The 21,657-nt window shown below is 34.6% G+C and overlaps 1 protein-coding gene across 1 annotated transcript in view; it reads left to right on the top strand.

The window, feature by feature from the left end:
* The window catches only part of LMTK2 (lemur tyrosine kinase 2), a 91,980-nt gene extending 70,554 nt beyond the window's left edge, over positions 1 to 21,426 (top strand). The window contains exons 8-14 of the mRNA XM_031941722.1: positions 521 to 605; positions 1,885 to 2,006; positions 10,204 to 10,353; positions 11,828 to 14,828; positions 19,410 to 19,542; positions 19,773 to 20,012; positions 20,719 to 21,426. Of these exons, the coding sequence (XP_031797582.1) occupies positions 521 to 605; positions 1,885 to 2,006; positions 10,204 to 10,353; positions 11,828 to 14,828; positions 19,410 to 19,542; positions 19,773 to 20,012; positions 20,719 to 20,747 (3,760 nt within the window). The 3' untranslated portion in view covers positions 20,748 to 21,426. The remainder of the gene's footprint in view (positions 1 to 520; positions 606 to 1,884; positions 2,007 to 10,203; positions 10,354 to 11,827; positions 14,829 to 19,409; positions 19,543 to 19,772; positions 20,013 to 20,718) is intronic.
* Positions 21,427 to 21,657: the final 231 nt, after the last annotated feature.

Genomic DNA, 21,657 nt, shown 5'->3' with positions numbered 1-21,657 from the left:
TTATATCAGCTATACTGAGTTACAAAGAATTAATTTATTTTGCTGTCCAAGTGAAACATATGTATTAAAATTTATTAAATTCATAAAGTGCTTTGAAAATTAATATTAAAGTTTATCATTACAGTCACTCTAATGTTTAATCAAGTCTTTCTCAGTTAGTAAACCATTATTAATCACTTCTTTGTGCTAAACACTGTGCTAGCCCTAAGGAATACAAAAAAAACAAAAAGAAGGCCCTGCTCTCAAAGAGCTCACAATCTAATGGGGCAAACAGCATGTAGACATCTGTGGACAAACAGGATATATACATACAGGATAAAATGGAAATATAAACAGAAGATACTATTAAGATAACAATATCATGTTACTCTTTGTACAAAAATGAATTTTTTTAAATTAGTTTGCTCTAATTCAGTGAATTGAGTCAGACCTATGTTAGTCAGGTTCTTGATTTTTGTCACAAAATTGACTTTACCTTTCTCTTGCTTTTGTTTAGTTCTTCTTTTGTTTTCTTTTCCAGTGACTTAGCCTTGCGGAATTGTTTTCTCACTTCTGATTTAAATGTAAAAATAGGAGACTATGAAATAGGACTTGGCAAATACAAGGTAAGTTAGAGGTTTTGATTTTTTCCCCCTAATTCAGTTTCAAAGAATAACCTTTATAACCTTTATGTTGACAAAATAGCACTCTTTGTTCAATGCAGGTTTGGTCTTTGATGTAATTTTTAATAAGAGGGAATTACTGGCCTAATTATTTTAATGGTTGTTTTGGTTTCTAAAATGGGGTGGGGGAAATGGGGAGCTAGGTTAAAGTCAAAGTGGGCATCTGGAATTTCTTCCAGAATATGATGTACTTCTACATAGGAAATATAATATTTTCTTCTTGTGAATAATAAGAAATTTTAAATGAGTTAATGGACAATAAGTTTTATTACTATTATCCTATTTTTTGATTTATACAGGGGATTTTTTTTAAGTTGAAGATCAGAAGTTAAAAAATTAATTGGAAGAAATATAAATTTCCCTGTAATGATAGATGTTGATTGTCAAAGAATAAATTATCAGTATTCTAGAGAAATAGTTTTTACAAATCTAACATTGCTTTTTAATATAGAAATTTATTTTAAAATAATAGCAACATTTTACTGAAGTTATTACAATAAAAGACACCCTAGTATAATGGAAAGAGCCCATACTTTGTAGAATCCAAGAACCTGGGTTTGAATACTTGTCTTTCCACTTAACTCCCTGGTGATTTTGGGTAAGTGCCTTAACATTTGTTAGCCTCAGTTTCCTTGTCTATAAAATGACATGATTTCCAAGATCAGTTATAAATCTCTGAAACTGTGATCTTAGTAGCATCTAGCATCTAATACTGTACATATAAACTTCTTCATGTAGCCAGTAAAAATAGTTTAATTCTGTTCCCTTCTGGATGGAATTATCAGTTTTAATTTTCAGAACCGAACCCTGATGATAGTTTTCTATTTTGTTTGTATATTTACATATAAATTACATAGATGAAATAATATATGGCTGACACTTCCAGTATTTATTATTTATTTCACAGTTCCAGTATTTATATCCAAATAGTCTTTTGTTCTATGACTGGGGAGAGATCATACACCAGATATTATGTGCCATTGTTTTTAAGGAATTAAAGATCATTCAGAGACATTCAACTTTTAGAAATCAGAGAAATTCATAGATGATCATTATTTATCTTTCATCCTTATAACTTCAAAAGCAGAAAAATATATCACTTTGTCCCATCTCTTTTTTATACAAGCATTTTTAGTTCATGTTAAATATCTCTTAGATAAAGTTATGATGTGCATTAAAAAGTGAATTCTGTTTTCCCATATTCTTTGTCTTAACATCATAGGCGGATTATATTGAAACAGATGATAATAAAATTATTCCCCTTCGGTGGACTGCACCAGAATTGGTAACCAGCTTTCAAGAGAGATTACTAACTGCAGATCAAACAAAGTTTAGTAATATCTGGTATGTAACTATTTTTAGTTGTTATCTTATGTATCTTTATTTGGCACAAAAAAAAAAGAGCATTTTTAAGAAGAAAATTGGGTCATATAGAATATGGGAAGAAAACTTTTTGATTAATCATTCATCTGATTGGAAAATTTTATAACAATTTTCTTTCATCTCTTTTACTTTCCCAGAATACATATTTTTTAGAAACAAAATAATAGAATTCAACTGAAGGTGAATGTGTAGGTGGATATTAAATGATTCTGTACTAACAAGTGAGATTTTTATGGCTGTATTTAATGCTAGGTAATGGAATATAGTTGAGCTTGGTGGTTTCTGTTTAATATTTATTAAAATATCAGCCTATTAATCCTTTGAATGTTCTTTGTAATTAAAGATATCTATTTCTAAAAAGGAAAAATCTTGAAAGGTAAAGTAATTTTCCAAGGATCTAAAGTTTAAAATTGTAACTTTCGTTTTTGCACCTAATTTTATATTGGCAACATTTAATTGTTTCAGTTTTGAATTTAAAAACATTGTATAATAATGGAGAATTCATTTTGGAAGTAAGAAGGCCTTTAAGTGCCCCAGGCAGTTCTCTAAGAGTATATTGTATATACACTGGGAATTCCCTAAACTTAACTGCATTACCACTACAGGAACAGGCTTTTTTCTGTCCCTCTACTCCTCTCCCTCCTGTCCTCCCACAACAATGTACATTGCCAGTACCACTATTAAATTATAAAGTCCAGGGTAGAAACTGAATTTTTTTTTAATCTTTGTAACTCCTTTGGACTCTGACACAAAGTTATATACAGAGCAGATACCTAAACTTTGATGTGGACATATCTGCTCAGTTATAAACTCTTTGAGAATAGGAACTATGTCTTAGATTTATGACAATGCTTCTCAGCAAATAGTAGGCCTTTGTAGGATTTGGAGCACCTCAGTGACTGGAACACTGGATCAGGAGTGGAAAAATCTGACTTCAAATTCAGCCTCAGACACCTCAGACTTATTAGCTATGTGACCCTAAGTCACTTGCCCCCATTTCTTTATCTGTAATGTGAGGATAATAATAGCACCTATCTCTTAAGGTTGTTGTAAGGATTAAATGAGTTAATTATAAAGGGACTTAGCACAGTGTCTGGCACATAGTAAATGCTATATAAATGTCAACTTAATTAATTTGAATTGGAAGCGACTGCAGAGGTTATCTTGTCTAATCCAAACCTGAAAAGTTTGGACCTTGACAAGTGAGCAATTTGCCACCCCTTGAAAATCTCCAGTGCTGGGGTACCTCACTCTTTAAAGGCAATCTGTTGTACCTGTAAATATTCCTCATGGTTAGGAAATGTTTCCTCATGTTCAACTGAAAAGAATACATCTCCACAAACAATTTTTGCACATTGCTCCTAATTCTTTTTGTGGGGGAGAGGGAGGGGTCAAGCAGAGCAAATCTTATCCTTCATGATTGCTTTTCAAATGTTTGATGACACCTCATGTTCCCTTGCTTAGACTTGTTTATACCAGCTAAAGAACTATAGCTTCTTCAGCACTTTTCCAGACCCTTGCTTTATCCTGGTCACTTTTTTATTTGAACACTCCAGTTTAGACATGTGCCCAATTATGGTGGGGTTGATAGTTCACCTCAATAATTAGTATCCTGATCAATTCATTTGAATTTGTAATTCACTAAAATCTTCGAGTCTTTTTCACATATTGTCCTCTTCCATCCTATCCCATTACAGTTGGTATTTTTAACCTAAGCCTAGAACTTGATATTCAATTCAATCCACTGTTGGTTTTTTGTTTTTCGTTTTTTCCCATGTCAAAATCCTGAGTTTTTCATCCAACATGTTAGGTTTTCATCCAACATGTTAGGTTGTCCTCTCATGTCATCTGTACTTTTTAAAAGCATTCTATCTTTGGCTTCAGTTGTCAATAAAAAGAAGCATTGAACAGAAAAGAGTTCATTACTTAATGGAATTAATGTGTAACTATTTTTTCTAATCTATATACTTTCTAACTAAAAATAAAATAGTAAATAGTTCAAATATATTTGTCAAATATGTTAAAAAGAATGGTGTAGTAGATAGAACACTGGACTTAGTGTCAGAAAGACCTAAGGTCTAATTCTCCCTCAGACATTGTCACCCTGAGAAAGTTACTTAACATTTCAGTTTCAGTTTCCTCATCTGTAAAACAGTGGTGGTATTAATAGCACCTACTTCAGGGATCTTGTAAAGATTAGAAGAGATAATTAATATAGGTAGAGTGCTTTCCAAACCTTGAAGTACTATATAGACGTTATTATTATTGCTGCTATTAAAAATAAGTCATCATAAACAGATTGAGTTTATAAACTTTTCTCAGTAACAAATTTACTGTTTTCCATTTCGACTTGTATAAAGTCAGAGCTTAGTAATAGTTTCCTGAAATGTCATTCAGCTTTCAGATCTCAGAAGTTAATGGCCATAACATTTTTATTAATGGTGTAGTTATTCCTTTGTTTAGAGATGAGAATCAGGAGACATTAATGTGTCATGTAAAGCAAAAAGAATCAAAAGGCTCTAAGGCCACCCACAAATATTAATTCAGTTAATATTCTTAATATAAAATCTTTGTCCAGGAATCAGTGAGATGAAATACCGCTAAAGGAACTGATCACTGGTATTCTTAGTATAAATGAAAGGAGAAAAGAAGTTGAAGATAAATGGAAGAATGACTAACAGATTTTCTTCTTGAAATGATAAATAAGGGAGATGATAGGGTTATTGGTTTTATTATGTTCCAGAAGGCAACAATAAACATAATTCTGTAGAATTTCATCTCACTTTGTGGACCTTTGAGTGAGCGTAAGCACATAGACTGAGCTTGTACTCTACATCTCTGGCAGAATAAGAAGAAATAAAAAAATCTATGTAGAATTTGACAATGTACCCAAAAATTAATTATCATATACATCCACACTTACTGATTTCAAAACAACTAGATACAGGATAAAACAGCAAAACCTATGTTAGAAACAAAGGTCTGACCTCAAAAAAAAAACATAAAAAAGGTCTGACCTCAAAAAAAAAAAAACATAAAAAAAGATTTGTAAACTCCCCAGAAGCTTCCTGCTACAGATATTCATAGATACTTTTTTCATTAAGAGATAACGAAAATTGCTGTACCTGCAAGCCAAATAGCATTCATAAAAAGGAAAAATGACTACATCTGAACAAGAAATGATCATTGTAGAATTGGTTTTCTCTATGCTGTTAGATTAGGGAGTGGTTAGAACAAAATCAAAGTAAATACAAAATTATAAGTTAAAGGTGAGAAGATTATACCATGTCTGAATATAGTTTCTACATTTCAACCTGGGGACATGGATAGTAAATAAAATTAAATAAAAATAAAGATTAACTCTCGTTTGCCATTTCTTAGAGATGCATAATTGATGTAAAACAGTTGCCGTGATGAGGAGGCTAAAAGAATCAAGAAAAGGCCTTAGCCTACAACCTTTCATCATCTTGGACAACTGAAAGATAGAAAATCTAAGAGCAACAAAAATATTGTTTGGAATCTTCATCATCATCTTTGCAGTATTTTTCACATGAGCTTCAAAATCTGAATTGGTAAAACTCTTGATGAAAAGCATTTGAGGAGGAAAGGAAATTGTAGTGGTCAGCATGAAATCCAGCCAAATCAGCTTATTCCAAGAACACTATGTTTGTACTTATTCACCTCTGTGCCTCATGTACCATAAAGCAGATATTTAAATTATGAAGAACAGACCTTACCAAATTACCTCTAGAAGAAATCTTTGGAAGAGCTAGGAGAATTTTATTTTGATTTTTTTTTTTTAAAGATTGATTTTCATAATATCTCAAAAGATGAAAATTTTTATGATACATGCACACACACGCGCACGCACAGCACACATGCACCTCTTTACAAAACACATCCAAAATGAATACAAGGTAATCTTGGAATAAAAGGCACTGCTTAGGAGGTAGATCTAGAAAGAAACTGAGGAAATTATAAAAGATGGAGATGAGTCAGGAGCTTCCTGGAGAGGACAGCCTAAGCAAAGGTTTTGTCGGCAGGCTGCTGACTCCAGATGAGGAGCAGCCAGTAAGCAGTATGGCCAGAACTTTGGTGTGTTGAGAGAGAATAATATATAACAAAGCAGGAAAAGTAGGAGGTAACCTGGTTGCAATGAGCTTTATACGCTAAACAGAAGAGTTTATATTTCGTCTTCAAGGAAATAAGGAATACTTGGGATTTTGAATAAGATAGGCAATTTGGTCAGACCTGAAAAATTACTTTGGGAGCTTCAGGGAAAACTGATTGGAGTGAGGAAAGACAAATTGTGGAAATCAATTAGGAGGCCATTTTAGTAGTCTTGGTGAGTGATGAGGAGAGTCTGAACCAGAGAGGTAGTTGTGTGAATAGATAAAAAGGCAATAGAACATGAGAAATGTTTTAGAAATAGACATGACAAGATTTAGTGACTAATTAGAAATGTGGAATGAGGGTAAAAAGTCAAAGACTGCTCTGAAGTTGTGAAAGAGGAAGGGCAGAGATTAGAGAGAACAGCTTCTGTTTTGGATATGTTGGAGTTTGAAATACCTATGGGACATTGTATTTAAAATACCTACAGAACGGGAAGGTCAAGAGAAAGATATAGACTGGACATATAGACCTGGGAGTCTATCTCTACTAGAGGTAACAAACTTAGACTGAAAAAAGGTCATTAGATTTGAAGAGATCATAGGATCATAGATTGAGAATTGAAAAGACCTTATAGGCATCAGATAGCCTCTACCTAGGAAAAGTAATTCACAGAGTGACATACCCAGAATCATATGCAATAATGTTTAAGATAGATTTTGAATTTAGGTCCTCCTATTGCCCAGTCCAGCACCCTATCCACTATGCTATGCTGCCTTTTACTATACCTCACTGTTAACTTTGGAGAGAGTAGTTTTAATTTAGTGATGATGTCAAGCTAAACTGCAGAGAGTCTAGAAGAAGAGGAGAATTAAGTGGAACAGCAGGTCCTACTTCCAAGGCTCAGAGGTTGTCTGTAAACAGGCCCCATCCTCTTTACCCATTATTTGTTTCTAAATTCCCTCAAGGATCTGTTTGACCTCTTCTCATGGTCCCTAGAAGGTACCATTTCCACTTCCATGTTTTTGTTTATACTTTCTTCCCCATTCCTGTTCTGGGATGTCCACCATTTTTCTCTGCCCATATAAATCCTGCCTGTCCTAAGATCTGTATCCTCTAAGATGTCTCCCCATACCATCCTTCTTCAGTACCTATAAGTCTAAAATGTACTCATTTTAATACTTTTAATTGTGTGATCTTTTATTCTGCCTAATGGGATTTCAAAGACCTTCCAATCAAGGAACTATCAGTTTTAAAAAAAAAATTTTTGCCCTTCCCCCTCATAAACATCTAGTTCCACAGTGTGAAACACACAGTAGTCAACCAGTTAATAAACATTAATTAAATAGTGTTTATTTAATTTATTATTTTTAAAAAACTATAAATTACATGCCAGGTACTTTGCTAAGTGCTAGGGATACAAAGAAAGGCAAAAGGCAATCTTCCCTCTCAAGGAGCTTACAACCTACTGGTGAGACAACATGTTAAATAATAGCCTGTGTATAAGCAAGCTTATATACAGGATAAAAAGAAATGAGAGGGAAGGCAATAGAATTAATTGGGTTAAGGAAAGGCTTCCTATAGAAAATAGGATTTTAACTGGGGCATGAAGGAAGCCATGGGGCAGAAGTGAAGAAACAAGAGTATTCCAGACTTGGAGAAAATGCTAAGAGCCAGAAGGAGAGTGTCATGTACATGGAACAAGCAAGGAGCCAAATCATTGGATCATAGGGTATGTGGAGGAGGGTAAAGTGTAAGAACCCTAGAAATATTGATGGGGAAAGGACATGTTATGAAAAACTTTGAACATCAAAAAGATTTTATATTTAATCCTGGAAGTGATTGGGAGCCATTGTTACTGGTGGCTTGCTGTGCAAGAAAAATCAAATCAAAAAGGAAAAAACCATGAGAAAAAAAAATAAACAAATAAGCAAAAAAGAAAAAAAAAACAATTAAAAAAAGAAAATATGCTTTGATCCACATTCAGTTACCATAGTTCTCTCTGGACGAGAATGGCTCTTTCCAGCACACCTATTGGAATTGCTTTGAATCACCTTATTGTTGAAAAGAGCCAAGTCCATCACATTTGATCATCTTATAACCTTGTTGCTGTGCACAATCTTCTTTTTGGTTCTTTTGGTTCCCTTAGCATCAGTTCATGTAAGTCTTTCTGAAATCAGCCAGCTCATCCTTTCTTATAGAATAATATTCTATGTATACTTATTATATATTTAATTTATACTTTAATATATTTAACATCTACTGGTCATCCTGCCATCTAGGGAGGGGGGTGGGGGGAAGGAGGGGAAAAATTGGAACAAAAGGTTTGGCAGTTGTCAATGCTGTAAAATTACCCATACATATAACTTGTAAATAAAAAGCTATGAAAAAAAAATAAATTCTTAAAAATAATAATAATAATACTCGATTACATTTATATACCATAAATTATTCATCCATTCTTCAATAGATGGACATCCACTCAATTGCTAATTCCTTGCTACTTCAAAAAGGGTTGCTACATTTTGGTACATGTGAGTCCTTTTCCCTTTTTTAAGATCTCTTTGGGATATAGACCCAGTAGAGACACTGCTAGATCAAAGAGTATGCACAGTTTTGATAGCTCTTTGGACATAGTTCCAAATTGCTCTCCAGAATGCTTGGATCATTTCACAACTACACCAAGTATACATTAGTGTCTCACTTTTACCATATCCCCTCTAACATTTATCATTTTTTTCCTGTAATTTTAGCCAAACTTGGAATTTTTTATTAAAAAATGAGTGTTAAAAATTGTTTTTAACATGTAATTTTTAAAAATACTGCGAGGGGAAGAGAGGAAACAGAACCATGTTAATGAAACTAAGTATCCCAGTCTGTTAGAGTTGCTTTGAGACATAAGAGGCTTCCAAAAATCCATTTTCAAAAACAATCAAATTGGACAGCAATACTAAAAACTAGAGGCCTTCATTTTGGCACATTTTAACTCATACAAGGGAAGATTGAAGGGATGATCCAGGAAGGAGCATCACCAGAGGAAGCAGAGGCAGCAAAATGTAGATAGTTTTAGCAGTTGTTGTATCTCGGTATTTTCTTCTCGGGCTATGGCAGCAGGAGGAAGGGGTTCGATGAGAGTCCTTTAGAGAAGCTGCTCCTTGGCAATGACCATTGAGCTCTAGCTCTCATCTCTGCCCTAATTGGTAGGGGGAAGTGATAGCCTCCTTTACACAGCAGCAGACCTGCACTCCTATACAAGGACAGCCTAACAGAGTGCCTCTGAAACAGAACTGGCAAATAGGGTCTTACAGAGAGTGACGGAGAATCAGGCTCACACATCTGATTTGTTTACTGATGTCACAGACAGAAAGACATCATGGATTGTCTAGGGAGCATAGAACATTCCTGCATGGAAGATTCCAGAAAAGGAAAGGCATGTTGTGGGGGAGGACAGCATATTGAGAGCAGAAGCAGCCTGATGCACACAAGTTTTATGGATCTCAAAAAGGCTCCTAAAACAAAAAATTACCACCCTAAGGTCTTGGGTTTTTTCTTTGTATGGGCTCAATTGGCTTTGTTTTGTTCCATACTACAGACTATACCTTTGAATATGACCAATCAGTCATCTTATAAATGTGTCCTGTTGTTCACAAGGAGGAATAGGGAAGGAAGTATAAATGGATCAGTGCAAATCTATCCCTGCTACTGGAAAAACACCTCAAAAAAGCATGAATCATTAGTGTCGTCTTCATATATCAAAGCACATATTAACAATGAGGAGGAAATGTGCTAAACTCACACTCTTGTTCATGGTAATATTATTGTGATGCTAGGTCCAGGATTGTCATGAGTTCTTATTCATTGTTTATGACAGTGTAAACCATCAAGAAACCTTGCAATTTTGTTGGTATGGAGGGATTTTGATGTGTAACTTAAAAAAATTTTTTAAATGACAAAATATCCAAATACAACTTGTCTAATCCATATAGAAACGTAGGTGAAAAAAATTGTGGAAAAACATGATAATCCTTTCATCTTTTCCCTTTTCTAGGTCACTGGGTGTAACTCTTTGGGAACTCTTTGACCATGGTGCTCAGCCTTATGCACACCTTTCTGATGTCGAAGTTCTCCAGCAGGTCATAAAAGAGAGGGACACAAAGCTCCCTAAACCACAGCTGGAGCAGCCCTATTCAGAAAGATGGTAACCTTTGGTTTTACTTTGTTAGCTTTCAAATAATTAGTTGGTCTGAATGTGGTCCCATCATGTTCATTTAAAGAGTATTACAGTTGTGAAAAGCCGCTGTTTTATATATAGTTTTTTTTTTGTTTGTTTTTGTTTTTGTTTTTTTTTAATTTTTCAACATCACTATCCATTAAAAAACTAGCTAACACTACTTGCTATTTTTAACTGATTTTTTTCCTTTAAAGTACAAGATATGGTTTTTTCTTGAGATTGTAAATTTTGTTGAATTTCTAGACATTATTGAGTCTGTTGATGAAATAGGGAACTTGAATTTGAAATAATCAGAAATAAAAACAATGGGAATTATCTTTTAATTACCTTTTATGTTTTTGGATAAAAATAAAAGGCAATTCAGAACAATGTTAAAATTATAATATGTATGTAGCATGTTATGGAATTAGAAATTATTTTCCTTGTAACCCTGTGAAATAATTGTTTATTAAAAGATTTGTTTTAAAGATTAAGAGATTTGTTAATTGATTAACAGAATTAAAAGATTTGATTAAAAGAATTGTTCCCACTTTATGAATTAGAAATGAATCTCAAAGAGCTTTTAATTGACTTAGTGAGCTAGCAACAGAGCATGGAAGTTGGATTCAAACCTCGGTCCCTTCTAAGACACACTTTTGGTATATAAAAAATTGAGATTAAAAAACAGGTTTGTGTCAGTTACATTATAAAGGGCTTGTACAAAAGAATTTTTTTTTTCATGAGATTATTTTAACCTATACTTTGTAACATTACTAATATTACACTTGAACAACAGCCTTTAAGGTTGTTTGCTATATGATCTTAAACTATAACTTAAAATACTACCTTTGGTTAGTTAAAAAACCTGCAAAGATTTAACTGATGATTACCCCTGGGCCTTGTGTTCTCCCGTGTTCCCCTTCTTTCTTCTTCTCCCAATCTATATTGTATGCTTTATTCAGAGAGAATAATACATGGCAAAAATTTTTATCGTTGCCAATTTTTTACTGGAAGGAGAATAAGTGAAGAATACTTGTCTATGCAAAATTCACTTAAATTGGAATGAATCCACTTAAACTATAAAAGATCATTTCCCAAATATAATGTCTGTTTTTGTTTTGAGTCGTGTTGTTGTTTTGTTTTTTTTTAGTGGAAAACTACAATTAAGTCTAAATTTAATTAAATGAATTTGGGATTGGAAAATTCCCATAAAGAACTAATGATCAGGCAAAAAAAAAAACATTGAAAGCAGATTTAAAGAAATGTCATTCTGCCAAAAACTCAGGCTAGATTTTTACTTCTGTTCTTTCACTTCGATATCTTGATTGAATTGGATCTCAAGAATTAAGGACTAAAAATTTTCCAGGGGGATGTGGAGGTCTTGAATTGAGTTGGAAATTTGCAAAGATGTGTTTTGTTATTTTATTATTTTATCTATAAATTCAATAATTGGCTCTTTCAGGTATGAAGTTTTGCAGTTCTGCTGGCTACCACCAGACAAGAGACCAACAGCAGAAGAAGTACATAGACTACTAACTTATCTTCGTATGCAAAGCCAAAGGGACTCTGAAATTGACTTTGAGCAGCAATGGAATGCTCTTAAACCAAATACCAATAACAGAGAGACTTCAAATAATGCTGCATTCCCAATACTTGACCATTTTACAAGGGATAGACTTGGTCGTGAAATGGAAGAAGTCCTCACAGTAACTGAAACAAGTCAGGGGCTTAGTTTTGAGTATGTCTGGGAGGCAGCTAAACATGATCATTTTGATGAGCGCAGTCAGGTCAATCCTGATGAGGCCATGTCATATACAAGCATCTTTTTTCCAGTTGATGTTTTTGAGAGTTCACTCTCAGATCCTGGACCTGGAAAACAAGATGAAAGTGGCCAAGATGTGTCACTCAGGGCACCAGGGGTAGTCCCTGTTTTTGATGCCCACAACCTTTCTGTTGGGAGCGATTATTACATCCAATTAGAAGAAAAAAGTGGTGGCAGCTTGGATCTTGATAATCAATCAGCAATTCTCACTACAGAAGTGGATAATCCTGATACACTAACTGATCAAAGTTCCCAATTCATGGCACTCAGGGATCTTGATGATAGGGAATCAAATACAGATGGAGATTTTTTCCACTACAGTGGAGACCCTAAAGATATTGGTATACCTGAAGATTCACGTGTTGCCAGTGTCCCTGAAAGCCCTTTCAGTAATATATTTAATGAGTTTGACAAATCAGAGGATTTGCACAGTCATCAAAAAATATTTGACTTAACAGAACTAAATGGCATTCATGCTGAATTTAAACCAGCTACTCTGAGCCCAAGTTTGGATGTGCCTAAAGAGACACTAGTAACTAGCCATCTTGAGAAAAAGAATGGCCATAATATTTTTGATCATGATGCTGTTTGCTTATCTGAAAATCTTGTCCATCAGAATGATTTTGACCCACTGAATGTTCAAGAACTGTCAGAAAACTTCTTGTTTCTTCAAGAGAAAAATTTAATAAAAGATACATTGTCTAGGAAAGAACATGCCACTGATCTCCAGACAGAATTAGAAAAAGCAGGTTTTACTGGGAATGTGTTAGAATCTTCACATAGAAATTCTTTAGACATTGAGCTTAACTTCATTGAAAATAAATCGACCTTGTCTTTGTTACAGGATAATGCAAAAACTGAAAGTAAAGAAGAGTGCATAGTGCCATTAGCGGAAAATTTGAATGTCTCTTTGCAGTCTTCTCCAGAATTGCAAATAATGTCTAATTTGCCCAAAACTGAAGAAATGTCTTGTGATATACACCCAGATTCTATTCTGTTTCAAGAAGAAACCAAACTCACCTTTTTAAATGTTGTCAGGTGTGATGATACCTCCAAGCAAGAGATAAATCCAAGCACTAAGACTGCATTGGTTGAAGTGCCGTCTAATGATGCCATAACAGAAAACATTGAGAGTGGATCATGTGACATTTCCCCCAAAAGTGAAAAGTCCACGAATATCACCAAAAGTGAACCACTTCATTTTGATGAAGAAACTGATTGTGGTATGAGGATGAAGATATGTCTTCCAGAAGAAATGAATCAGGACTTGGAAAACAAGTCCCCTTTGGGAGACCATAATGCTAGAAGTTTGCTAGAGAAAGAAAATGAAACTCTAGGGATTTCAAATCGGCTTATTTATAAAGAAGCACCAAAAGAAGTAGGCTTAATATCTGCCCTTTCTTCTGATTCCACAAGCCAAGATAGTCTTTTAGAAGACAGCCTTTCAACGCCCATACAGACATCTGAGCAATCTGTAGAAACACCAGACTCTTTGGATTCATTAGATGTCCATGGAGTTTTAGATGCATTAGGTACTCAAAGTCCGCAGAAACTTGTGCCACCTGATAAACCTGCTGATAGTGGCTATGAAACAGAGAATCTGGAATCTCCAGAATGGACTTCCCATCCTGCCAGTGATGATGCTTCAAATACAGGTGCCACATTAATTGATGATGGCACTCTTACTGCTCTGCCTCCTAATCCAGTTATCATAATTTCAGATGAAGCAGACATCAACAAAGATTTTGACTTGGCCTCAAAGACATTAGTGTGCAGTACTCAAAATTCTTATCGAGACTCTGCCTATTTTTCTGATAACGATTCTGAGACTGATAAGAAAAGCGAGGATGTTACAGCAGCATTGGCCTTGTTTACAAAAGATCAACCCCAAAAGGGTTTATCCAGCACGGAGCAGAGTTGTAATGCCAAGCATAATTGTTGTGAAGAAAGAGTTAACCAAAGCCCTCTATCTGGTTTGCAAAGCACTGATGAACCAGAGTTGCAAGATGTATCGGAGCCAGAACAGATTGACATTTCCAAACAGGTTGATTTGGCTGAATTGGAAGCTGAAAATCCTTTGACTCTTATCACAAATTCAGAGTGTAGCTATAGTGAAGAATTTGACATAGATGATCACTGCTGCAACCGCACTTCTACTGGTACCAATACTGATGAATTACTTGCCTATACAAACTCTACTTTTTGTTCTGGAAGCCCTTCAGCAATGGCAGCAGCCTCTTTTTCGACAGACTTGATGGGAGATAAGTCCTTATCCTGCTATTCTGAGGGGCCTAAATTGAAGGAGCCAGATATTGAAGGAAAATACCTGGGAAAACTTGGTGTTTCGGGAATGATTGACATGTCAGAGGATGGAATAGATGCAGATGAAGAAGATGAAAATAGTGATGATTCTGACGATGACCTGAGAGCTTTTCATCTTCATAGTCTCAGTTCTGAATCAGAAGATGAAACAGTACATCCAGTGCCAGTGATACTGAGTGATAATGATGATGGAAAGAATTTACGGAGTTTACTAAAACCACCTATGTCTGTTGGAAGTGACAAACTACCTGATAATTGGAGAAAGGATAAGAAAGCAGTAACATTCTTTGATGATGTCACAGTCTATCTATTTGATCAGGTACCCATAATTTAATATTTAAAAATAAGCCAAGAGTTCAGAATACAAAAATGAATCTACTTAGGTAGTTCTTGCCATTTTGAAGCACTTCTCACTTTAGCGTCATCATTTACTGTTGGGCAATCACTCTCATCATTTTGTAGCATCACAATCTAAACATGAAATCAACTAAAATCGAGGGACTGAAAATCTAGGACTGAAATCCAGGTTCTTTTTCTCAATTTCACCAAGTGGGCTTAACACTAAAGTGCTTCAGTTTCATATGTTAAAAATTGCAAATAATATTTAATCCTTACTTAGCAGAACTGTCGCACAAATGATTTAAACTTTTACTTTTTTGTGACTCCCAGATATTAATGGCACAGATAATAGCCAAGTACAAATTAAGGTTTTATTAGCTTACAATGTAAAATATTCTCTCTGGATAATGCTTTCTGGATCTTTGCCTTCTGAATCAGCTGAGGTACATTAGCAAAGACGATTCCATTCTAGATATGGTTAGGTGATTTCTATTAGGAGAACATTAAAAGAACATGTAAATGAAACCTCCAAAACTAATAAGGTGTAGCAACTAATTTTTTCTAATTCTTAATATATGCTCTTTAGGGAAAAAAAAAGTAAAGGAAGAGCAGGGAGATTCAGGCCTGGTTATTGGATAAAGGAATTAATAATTAGTACTAGTAACTATTAGGATAGCAGCAGTGAGAGTGACTCCAAAAATGAAAAGGAGTATGTTGATCATAGATTTAGATGGAAGAGACCAGAGAAGTCGTCATCTCACTTTCTCATTTTGTAAATGAAAAATTTGAGATTCAGGGACATTGTGGCTTATAAAAACCACACAAATACCAAATGACAGTCAGGATCTGGACTCAGGTTAGGCTAACTCCAAATCCAGCCTTCTTTCCACCAACCACTATCATTCTAGTTTTGTGATCGTTTCTGTCCCTTGAAGACAATATTTCACAGTTGTGTCCTGGTTAAGGGATCCAGTACAATACTGAAATCGTTAATGAAGCTCTTTCTATGTGCAAAAAAACATGTGTTACACCCTGGAAACACAAAGACAAAACAAACAGAACCAGTTCCTGGCTTAAACATTAATTTATCTTCTACTGAGTGGCTACAACACATAGAACAAAAAGTATGTATATTCATTTTGAAAAAGGAGAGAGCATAAACCATTAATAGCTTACCATGTGCCAGGTACTGTTCTATACCTAGAAATACAAATGAGTAAAAAGAAAGACATCCTAACTGAGGAAGGCAATACAAAAAGGAGAGACAAAGCAGCAATCCAGAGAGTGATGTTGATGAGCCAAATTTGAAGTGAGTATGGATGTAACGGGTATTTCTCAAATGGAGAATTCAGGGCAAGAGCGTTTTAATTAGAGGAGGAAGCCATTAGGTATAAGGGTGTTACCAGCTGTTGGATCAGAGGTGAAGTAGGCTAGCAGCATGAACCGGTACAATATAAAGACTCGGGGGAATCAGAAAATAATTCCCGTGAACTGAGCTTTGAAGGAAGACAGTGATGCTAGGAAGTTGAGATGAGGAGAAAATACATTTCAAACAGGAAGGGCAGGATAGGCACACAGACTGGAGGTAAGATGCCAATTTGGGGAACAGCAAATAGATCAGGTTACCCAGAATGTATACAGCTAGGGGCCACAGTGGATAGACTGGAGTCAGGAAAACTTATCTTCCCCAAGTTCAAATCTGGTCTTAATAGCTGACACTTAATAGCTGTGTGCATGATTCTGAGTAAGTAATTTAACCCAGTTTGCCTCAGTTTCTTCATCTGTGAAATCAGCTGGAGAAGGAAATGGCAAAGCACATCAATATTTTTGCCAAGATAACCCCAAATGGTATCACAAAGAGTTGGCCATGACTAACAGCAACAACATAATGGGTGAAGGTGGGGGTAGTAAGATACAATCAGTAAGCCTAGAAGTGTAGGTTGGAGCCAAATTGTATAGGGCTTTACATACCAAGGTGAAGAGTTTGTGTTGAATCTGAATTAGAAGTCTCTGAAGAGTCCTGAGCAAGGAAAATTACAGCCTTTGGAAGATAATTTTAACTACTGTATTTAATTTGGCAAATAACTTGACATTTAGATACAGTGCTCCTATTTCTACATAGTCTTCATTTGAGGTCATCTCTGTGAATTTTGATTTAACTCTATAAGACTTTCTAGTATGAAACAGAACCACATCTATAGAAAATGCTGAGGTGTCATCCTCCTTGAAAATTAGTCTGTGTAGAATTATTTGGCTTCCTTTGACCATTGATAAAGGAATCATATTTTCTTTCCTCCTCTTTTCATTGTCTTCCTGGGTAAGGACAGATTTTCTCAGTGTCTGCTGTAGCAGAGGTGTCAGACTAGAGACTGAGAAAAAATCCTGAATCAGTTTAAAATGTAACTGGAAATGTTTAACAAAATAAAAATGCAGTAAAATATAATGTTAATATGTGGTTTTCTAAATCAGTATGGAGCCTACAGGGATCAAGACTCCTTGTGCTAGTGTAACAAAGAGATTCTTTGCTCTTTCTGCTTTCCTTTGCTCATCCCACCTTTGCTGCACAGAAGCCTATTTTCTAAAATTTCCTTCAAGCTTTTTGTTAGGATTCATTTTCTCTTAACCTGTGTTTCCTTTTAATCTTAACAGTTCTCTTTCTCGTGTATTGTTGCATATGGTTTAAAACCAAAGCAGCTCACATTTATGTGGGTTTATAAAGTACTTTCTCCATAGCAATCCCTTGAGGTATAGGCATTCTTAGAGCTGTTCCTATTTTACAAATGATGAAACCTATTTTGGATTACTTGTTGTCTGGGGGGAAAGGGTGGAGGGAAAATACTTTGGAACACAAGATTTGCAAGGGTGAATTTTCAGAACTATCTTTCATGTATTTTGCAAAATTAAAAAAAAATTATCATTATTTTAAAAAGAAAGAAACAAGCTCTAAAGAGTCTAATCTGTTTAGCATAGTACAACTAGCAAACACTAGCCCCTGAATTCAAATCCCTCTCATAACATTCTTTCCACACCGTACCTGTTTTAAAAATATGGTGGTTGTATTTTTAATTATCTGATGTCCATCTGCTTTGAGTGTAAATACATGATAAAACACGATATAAGTACAGCGCAAAGGGCCCTGAGTTCATGTCATTTGAGGAGTAGTAGGGCGGGGGCAGGGTAGGGGAGAGAAGGAGAAATACCAAAATGATAAGAGAGCCGGGGAAAGGGTGGATGCAGAAGAGAAGGAAATTTAGGTTGGTTGTCAGAAAAAACTTCCCTAGCTATTAAAGCCCCAAAGTGCTTGTGGTTGCCTTGAGAAGTAAAATTTTCCTTCCCCAAAGGTCTTTAGGCAGAGGCTACGCAATGACTTACCTGTTATGGTATAGTCAGAATTCTTTTCAGGTATAGCTTGATCTCTTCCAGTTTTGAAATTCTGTTACTGTGATTCAGATTTGTTTTAAACTTTTTAAAAGCAGTTTTAAGCTGCTTAATAATTAAAATTTTTCAAATGTTAAAAAACAACAACAAAGGTCACAGTAAGTTGAGGACTACAAAGCAATCACTTGAGACTGGGAAGTGACATATTAATGGATTTTAAAAATACAAAAAAATCAGATGATGTCATACATAAAAAAGTGCTGTGATAGGAAATTAGAGTTTAAAAATCAAGCTACAAGTGAAATATTTTTTAGCTCTTTTGATTCTATTCTTTTTTTTTTTTTTTTTACTAGTTTGGCCAAGAGTTTCGTTTTCTTTACCCAATTAGTTTATTTGACCTTCTATTATCCAGTTTTTCCTTCCCTTTTGTTTTTAGTTAACCAAAGAATCCTGGGAAAATAAAGTACTTTTTTCCATTAAAGAATAGAAAGAAAACTTTAGATCACTGATCTAAAGGACCCATTTCACTAGCTGTTCAACAAAAATAAAATTTGTCTCCCTTCCCCTCCCTCCCCCCTTTTTTTTTAAAGGGATGGAGATATTTCCTTTCACAACATGGTTTATGGAAATTTTTGTATAACTTCACATGTGCTTTTCTTAATAGGGCTGGGGGTAGAGAAAAGGGAGAGAACTCGAGTTTTAAAGGTAACTGTGAAAAAAGAAAACTATTAAATTAATTTAAAAGAATAATTATTTTAAAACTTTCTCCCTTATACTCTGTAAATTGCAGACATTGCAACTATTTCTTCAGAGGGGCCTTAAATAAAATTCTGATAAATAAATAATATAATTATTTAATCAACAAATCTTTGTTAAGCACCTACACATCCAAGGCATTCTGTTAGATGTGAGGATTCAAAACAAAGTAAAATACAATTCCTGATCTCAAGAAACTTTCAATTAAGGTGGAGAAAGAACACACACATTTGACGTACATGTGGGAAGGCAAAAGAGAGGAAAAGATTTATTTGGGAATGAAGCAATAGAAGACAGGACAGAGAAGAGAACACATAAATGTTGTAGATCAAGTTCTTGGCTAAAACTGATGACTAATATGATCCTCTCCCATCTAACCCCTCCTTTTTTCCCATATAGTACATAATTGGAGTTTTTTTTTCCTTAGGAAACACCAACCAAAGAACTGGGACACCGAGGAGCTGAAGCTAATAATCAGGAGTCTAATAGTGCAACGCCATCATTAGGTCCTAATTACTTGAACAGGTTTACAAACTCAGAAAGTTCAACTGATGAAGAAGGTATTTTGAAAATCTTACACAAGCTTTAAATGTAATATTTGTCAGCTCATTTGTATTCTTTCAAAAACTTAAATGGTGCCTGACAGTTTCTCTCTGCTACAGAGAATTTTCATTTCAGTACAAGTTTTTTGTCATTGTTAGTAAATTTTGTCATGTATAAATTATATATTATATATTTAGATTCTTAATAATAAGAAACAATTCCAAAACCAGAATTTTTTTTCTTTTAGGAGGAGGTTTTGAATGGGATGATGACTTCTCTCAAGAGTCTTTTATGTCAAAAACAGCGGATAACCTTGGTTCTAAGCCTTCTCTTCAAACATCAAAGTACTTTTCTCCTCCACCACCATCTAGAAGTATTGAGCAAAGTTGGTCACATGCATCGCCTTATTCCAGGTTTTCTATCTCTCCTGCCAACATTGCAAGTTTTTCTCTTACACATCTTACAGATTCAGATATTGAACAAGGAGGTGAGTACCCATGTGACAGTGGGTGCATGTGCAAACACTTGGGTGTGGGAGATTTGAGGAGATCTTCAACTCTTCATTAAATAAGGCAAGCCAACTAGGACACATATTTATCATAGGACACAGGTGAAAGTATCTTTTTTTGGGGGGGAAGGGTAGTGGTTTTTGAGGTTTTGGTTTTTTTTTTTAAACAATATCAGTGCATGGTAGATAGGAATAGAAATGAAGGGACAGGGATACATACATGTTAAGTAGTATCTTGGAATAAATACCACCTTCTTTCATTGCTAGATTTAAAGATAAATGTTAATAGGTGCTCTGGCAGTTGAAGTTTGCAAATCAAATAATTTAAAAGTAATATAAAGAGCTTTTATTTGTACTTGCATTACATTTTACTTATACTGATTAGATAATACCAATTACCCAGTAGTCCTTCAAATAGGCAGATGTTTAGAGAACCACTCAATTTTTTGCATGCTTCAACTTGTGACATTGAACTTAAATGTGTGAGTTAAACAGATGTGTTTCGTCTGTATGAGAGTATGGCAGGTGTTGCTTGCTTTAAAGGCAAAAAAAAATCAGTCAGGTGTTAAGTCTTCAACTACTCCATTTTCTACCTAATACATTTGTGTTGAATTTGAACTAGAAAATTTTTAACCTACAAAAATTGTTTCTCTTCATGCCATCTTATTCTCTTTTTACCAAATAGGAAGCAGTGAAGATGGAGAAAAAGATTAAGTGGGTAAAATACTTTTTTTTATCAAAACTGCTCATACAAGACAGCATGCCCACACTGATGGCCTGCACAGTGTAAATACTGATAAACACAATTGTGTTCAGAGAGCCACTGTAGGCTTCTGGTGGAGTAAGAAGAGGAGAATCAAGAAACACAGAAAAGAAATGTTAAATCAGAACTTTTGATGTGTATTTGTAATGTGTGTTTTTAATCAGTGCAATTTGCTTTTCATTTGGAAGAGATGAATCTACAGCTGTTTTAAAAAAAAAACTTGAAGTATTAATTCTTCAGGCAATTGTTATTTGTAATAAACTTGTAAAGCAATTACACAACCTTCTGGTTATGTATGGGATTGTATCATATTCTTTTTATATTTTTCCATGTAGTTTATTCTATTTGAACCTACACCTGTCATAGAATTATATATACTTGTGTTTGTACAACAGGTGGCTGTGTCACTGAAACCGTATGAATGATAGTTGGTCAGTAGTGAGCCATATTTATTCTTGGGGGGAGGGGGGAGATCACTAAATACATATTACCTTGATTTCTGTAATTGCACTATGGATATATGTTCCCAGATTCCCCAACAATGTACAGAGTCAGAATCGTAAATTATTCAAGGAAAATAAAGCAGATCAAGCTAGAGCTGTTGACTAGTTTGATTTCTCCTGTTTTTTATATTTTGTTTGCTATGCATGGTACTTGTAAAATTTAAATGAGTGTTATGCTGTTGTAGAGTTTACTGGAATCTTAAACCAGTACCATTTTTCAAAATGATAATTGATTCTGAATGTTACAGTGTTCATGTTTTTATAGGAAATATATTTGAGGAGTCTGAAAACACTGATCTGGGTTGTTCAACTGAATCAAATGCATTTTCATTTCTTCTCTTAGAGTGACTTGAAAATA

Source organism: Sarcophilus harrisii, chromosome 1 (genome assembly GCF_902635505.1).
Source record: "Sarcophilus harrisii chromosome 1, mSarHar1.11, whole genome shotgun sequence".
NCBI classification, from domain to species: domain Eukaryota; kingdom Metazoa; phylum Chordata; class Mammalia; order Dasyuromorphia; family Dasyuridae; genus Sarcophilus; species Sarcophilus harrisii.
The sequence above is the reverse complement of the archived record's forward strand: the minus strand, read 5'-3'. Positions and strand labels throughout refer to the sequence as shown.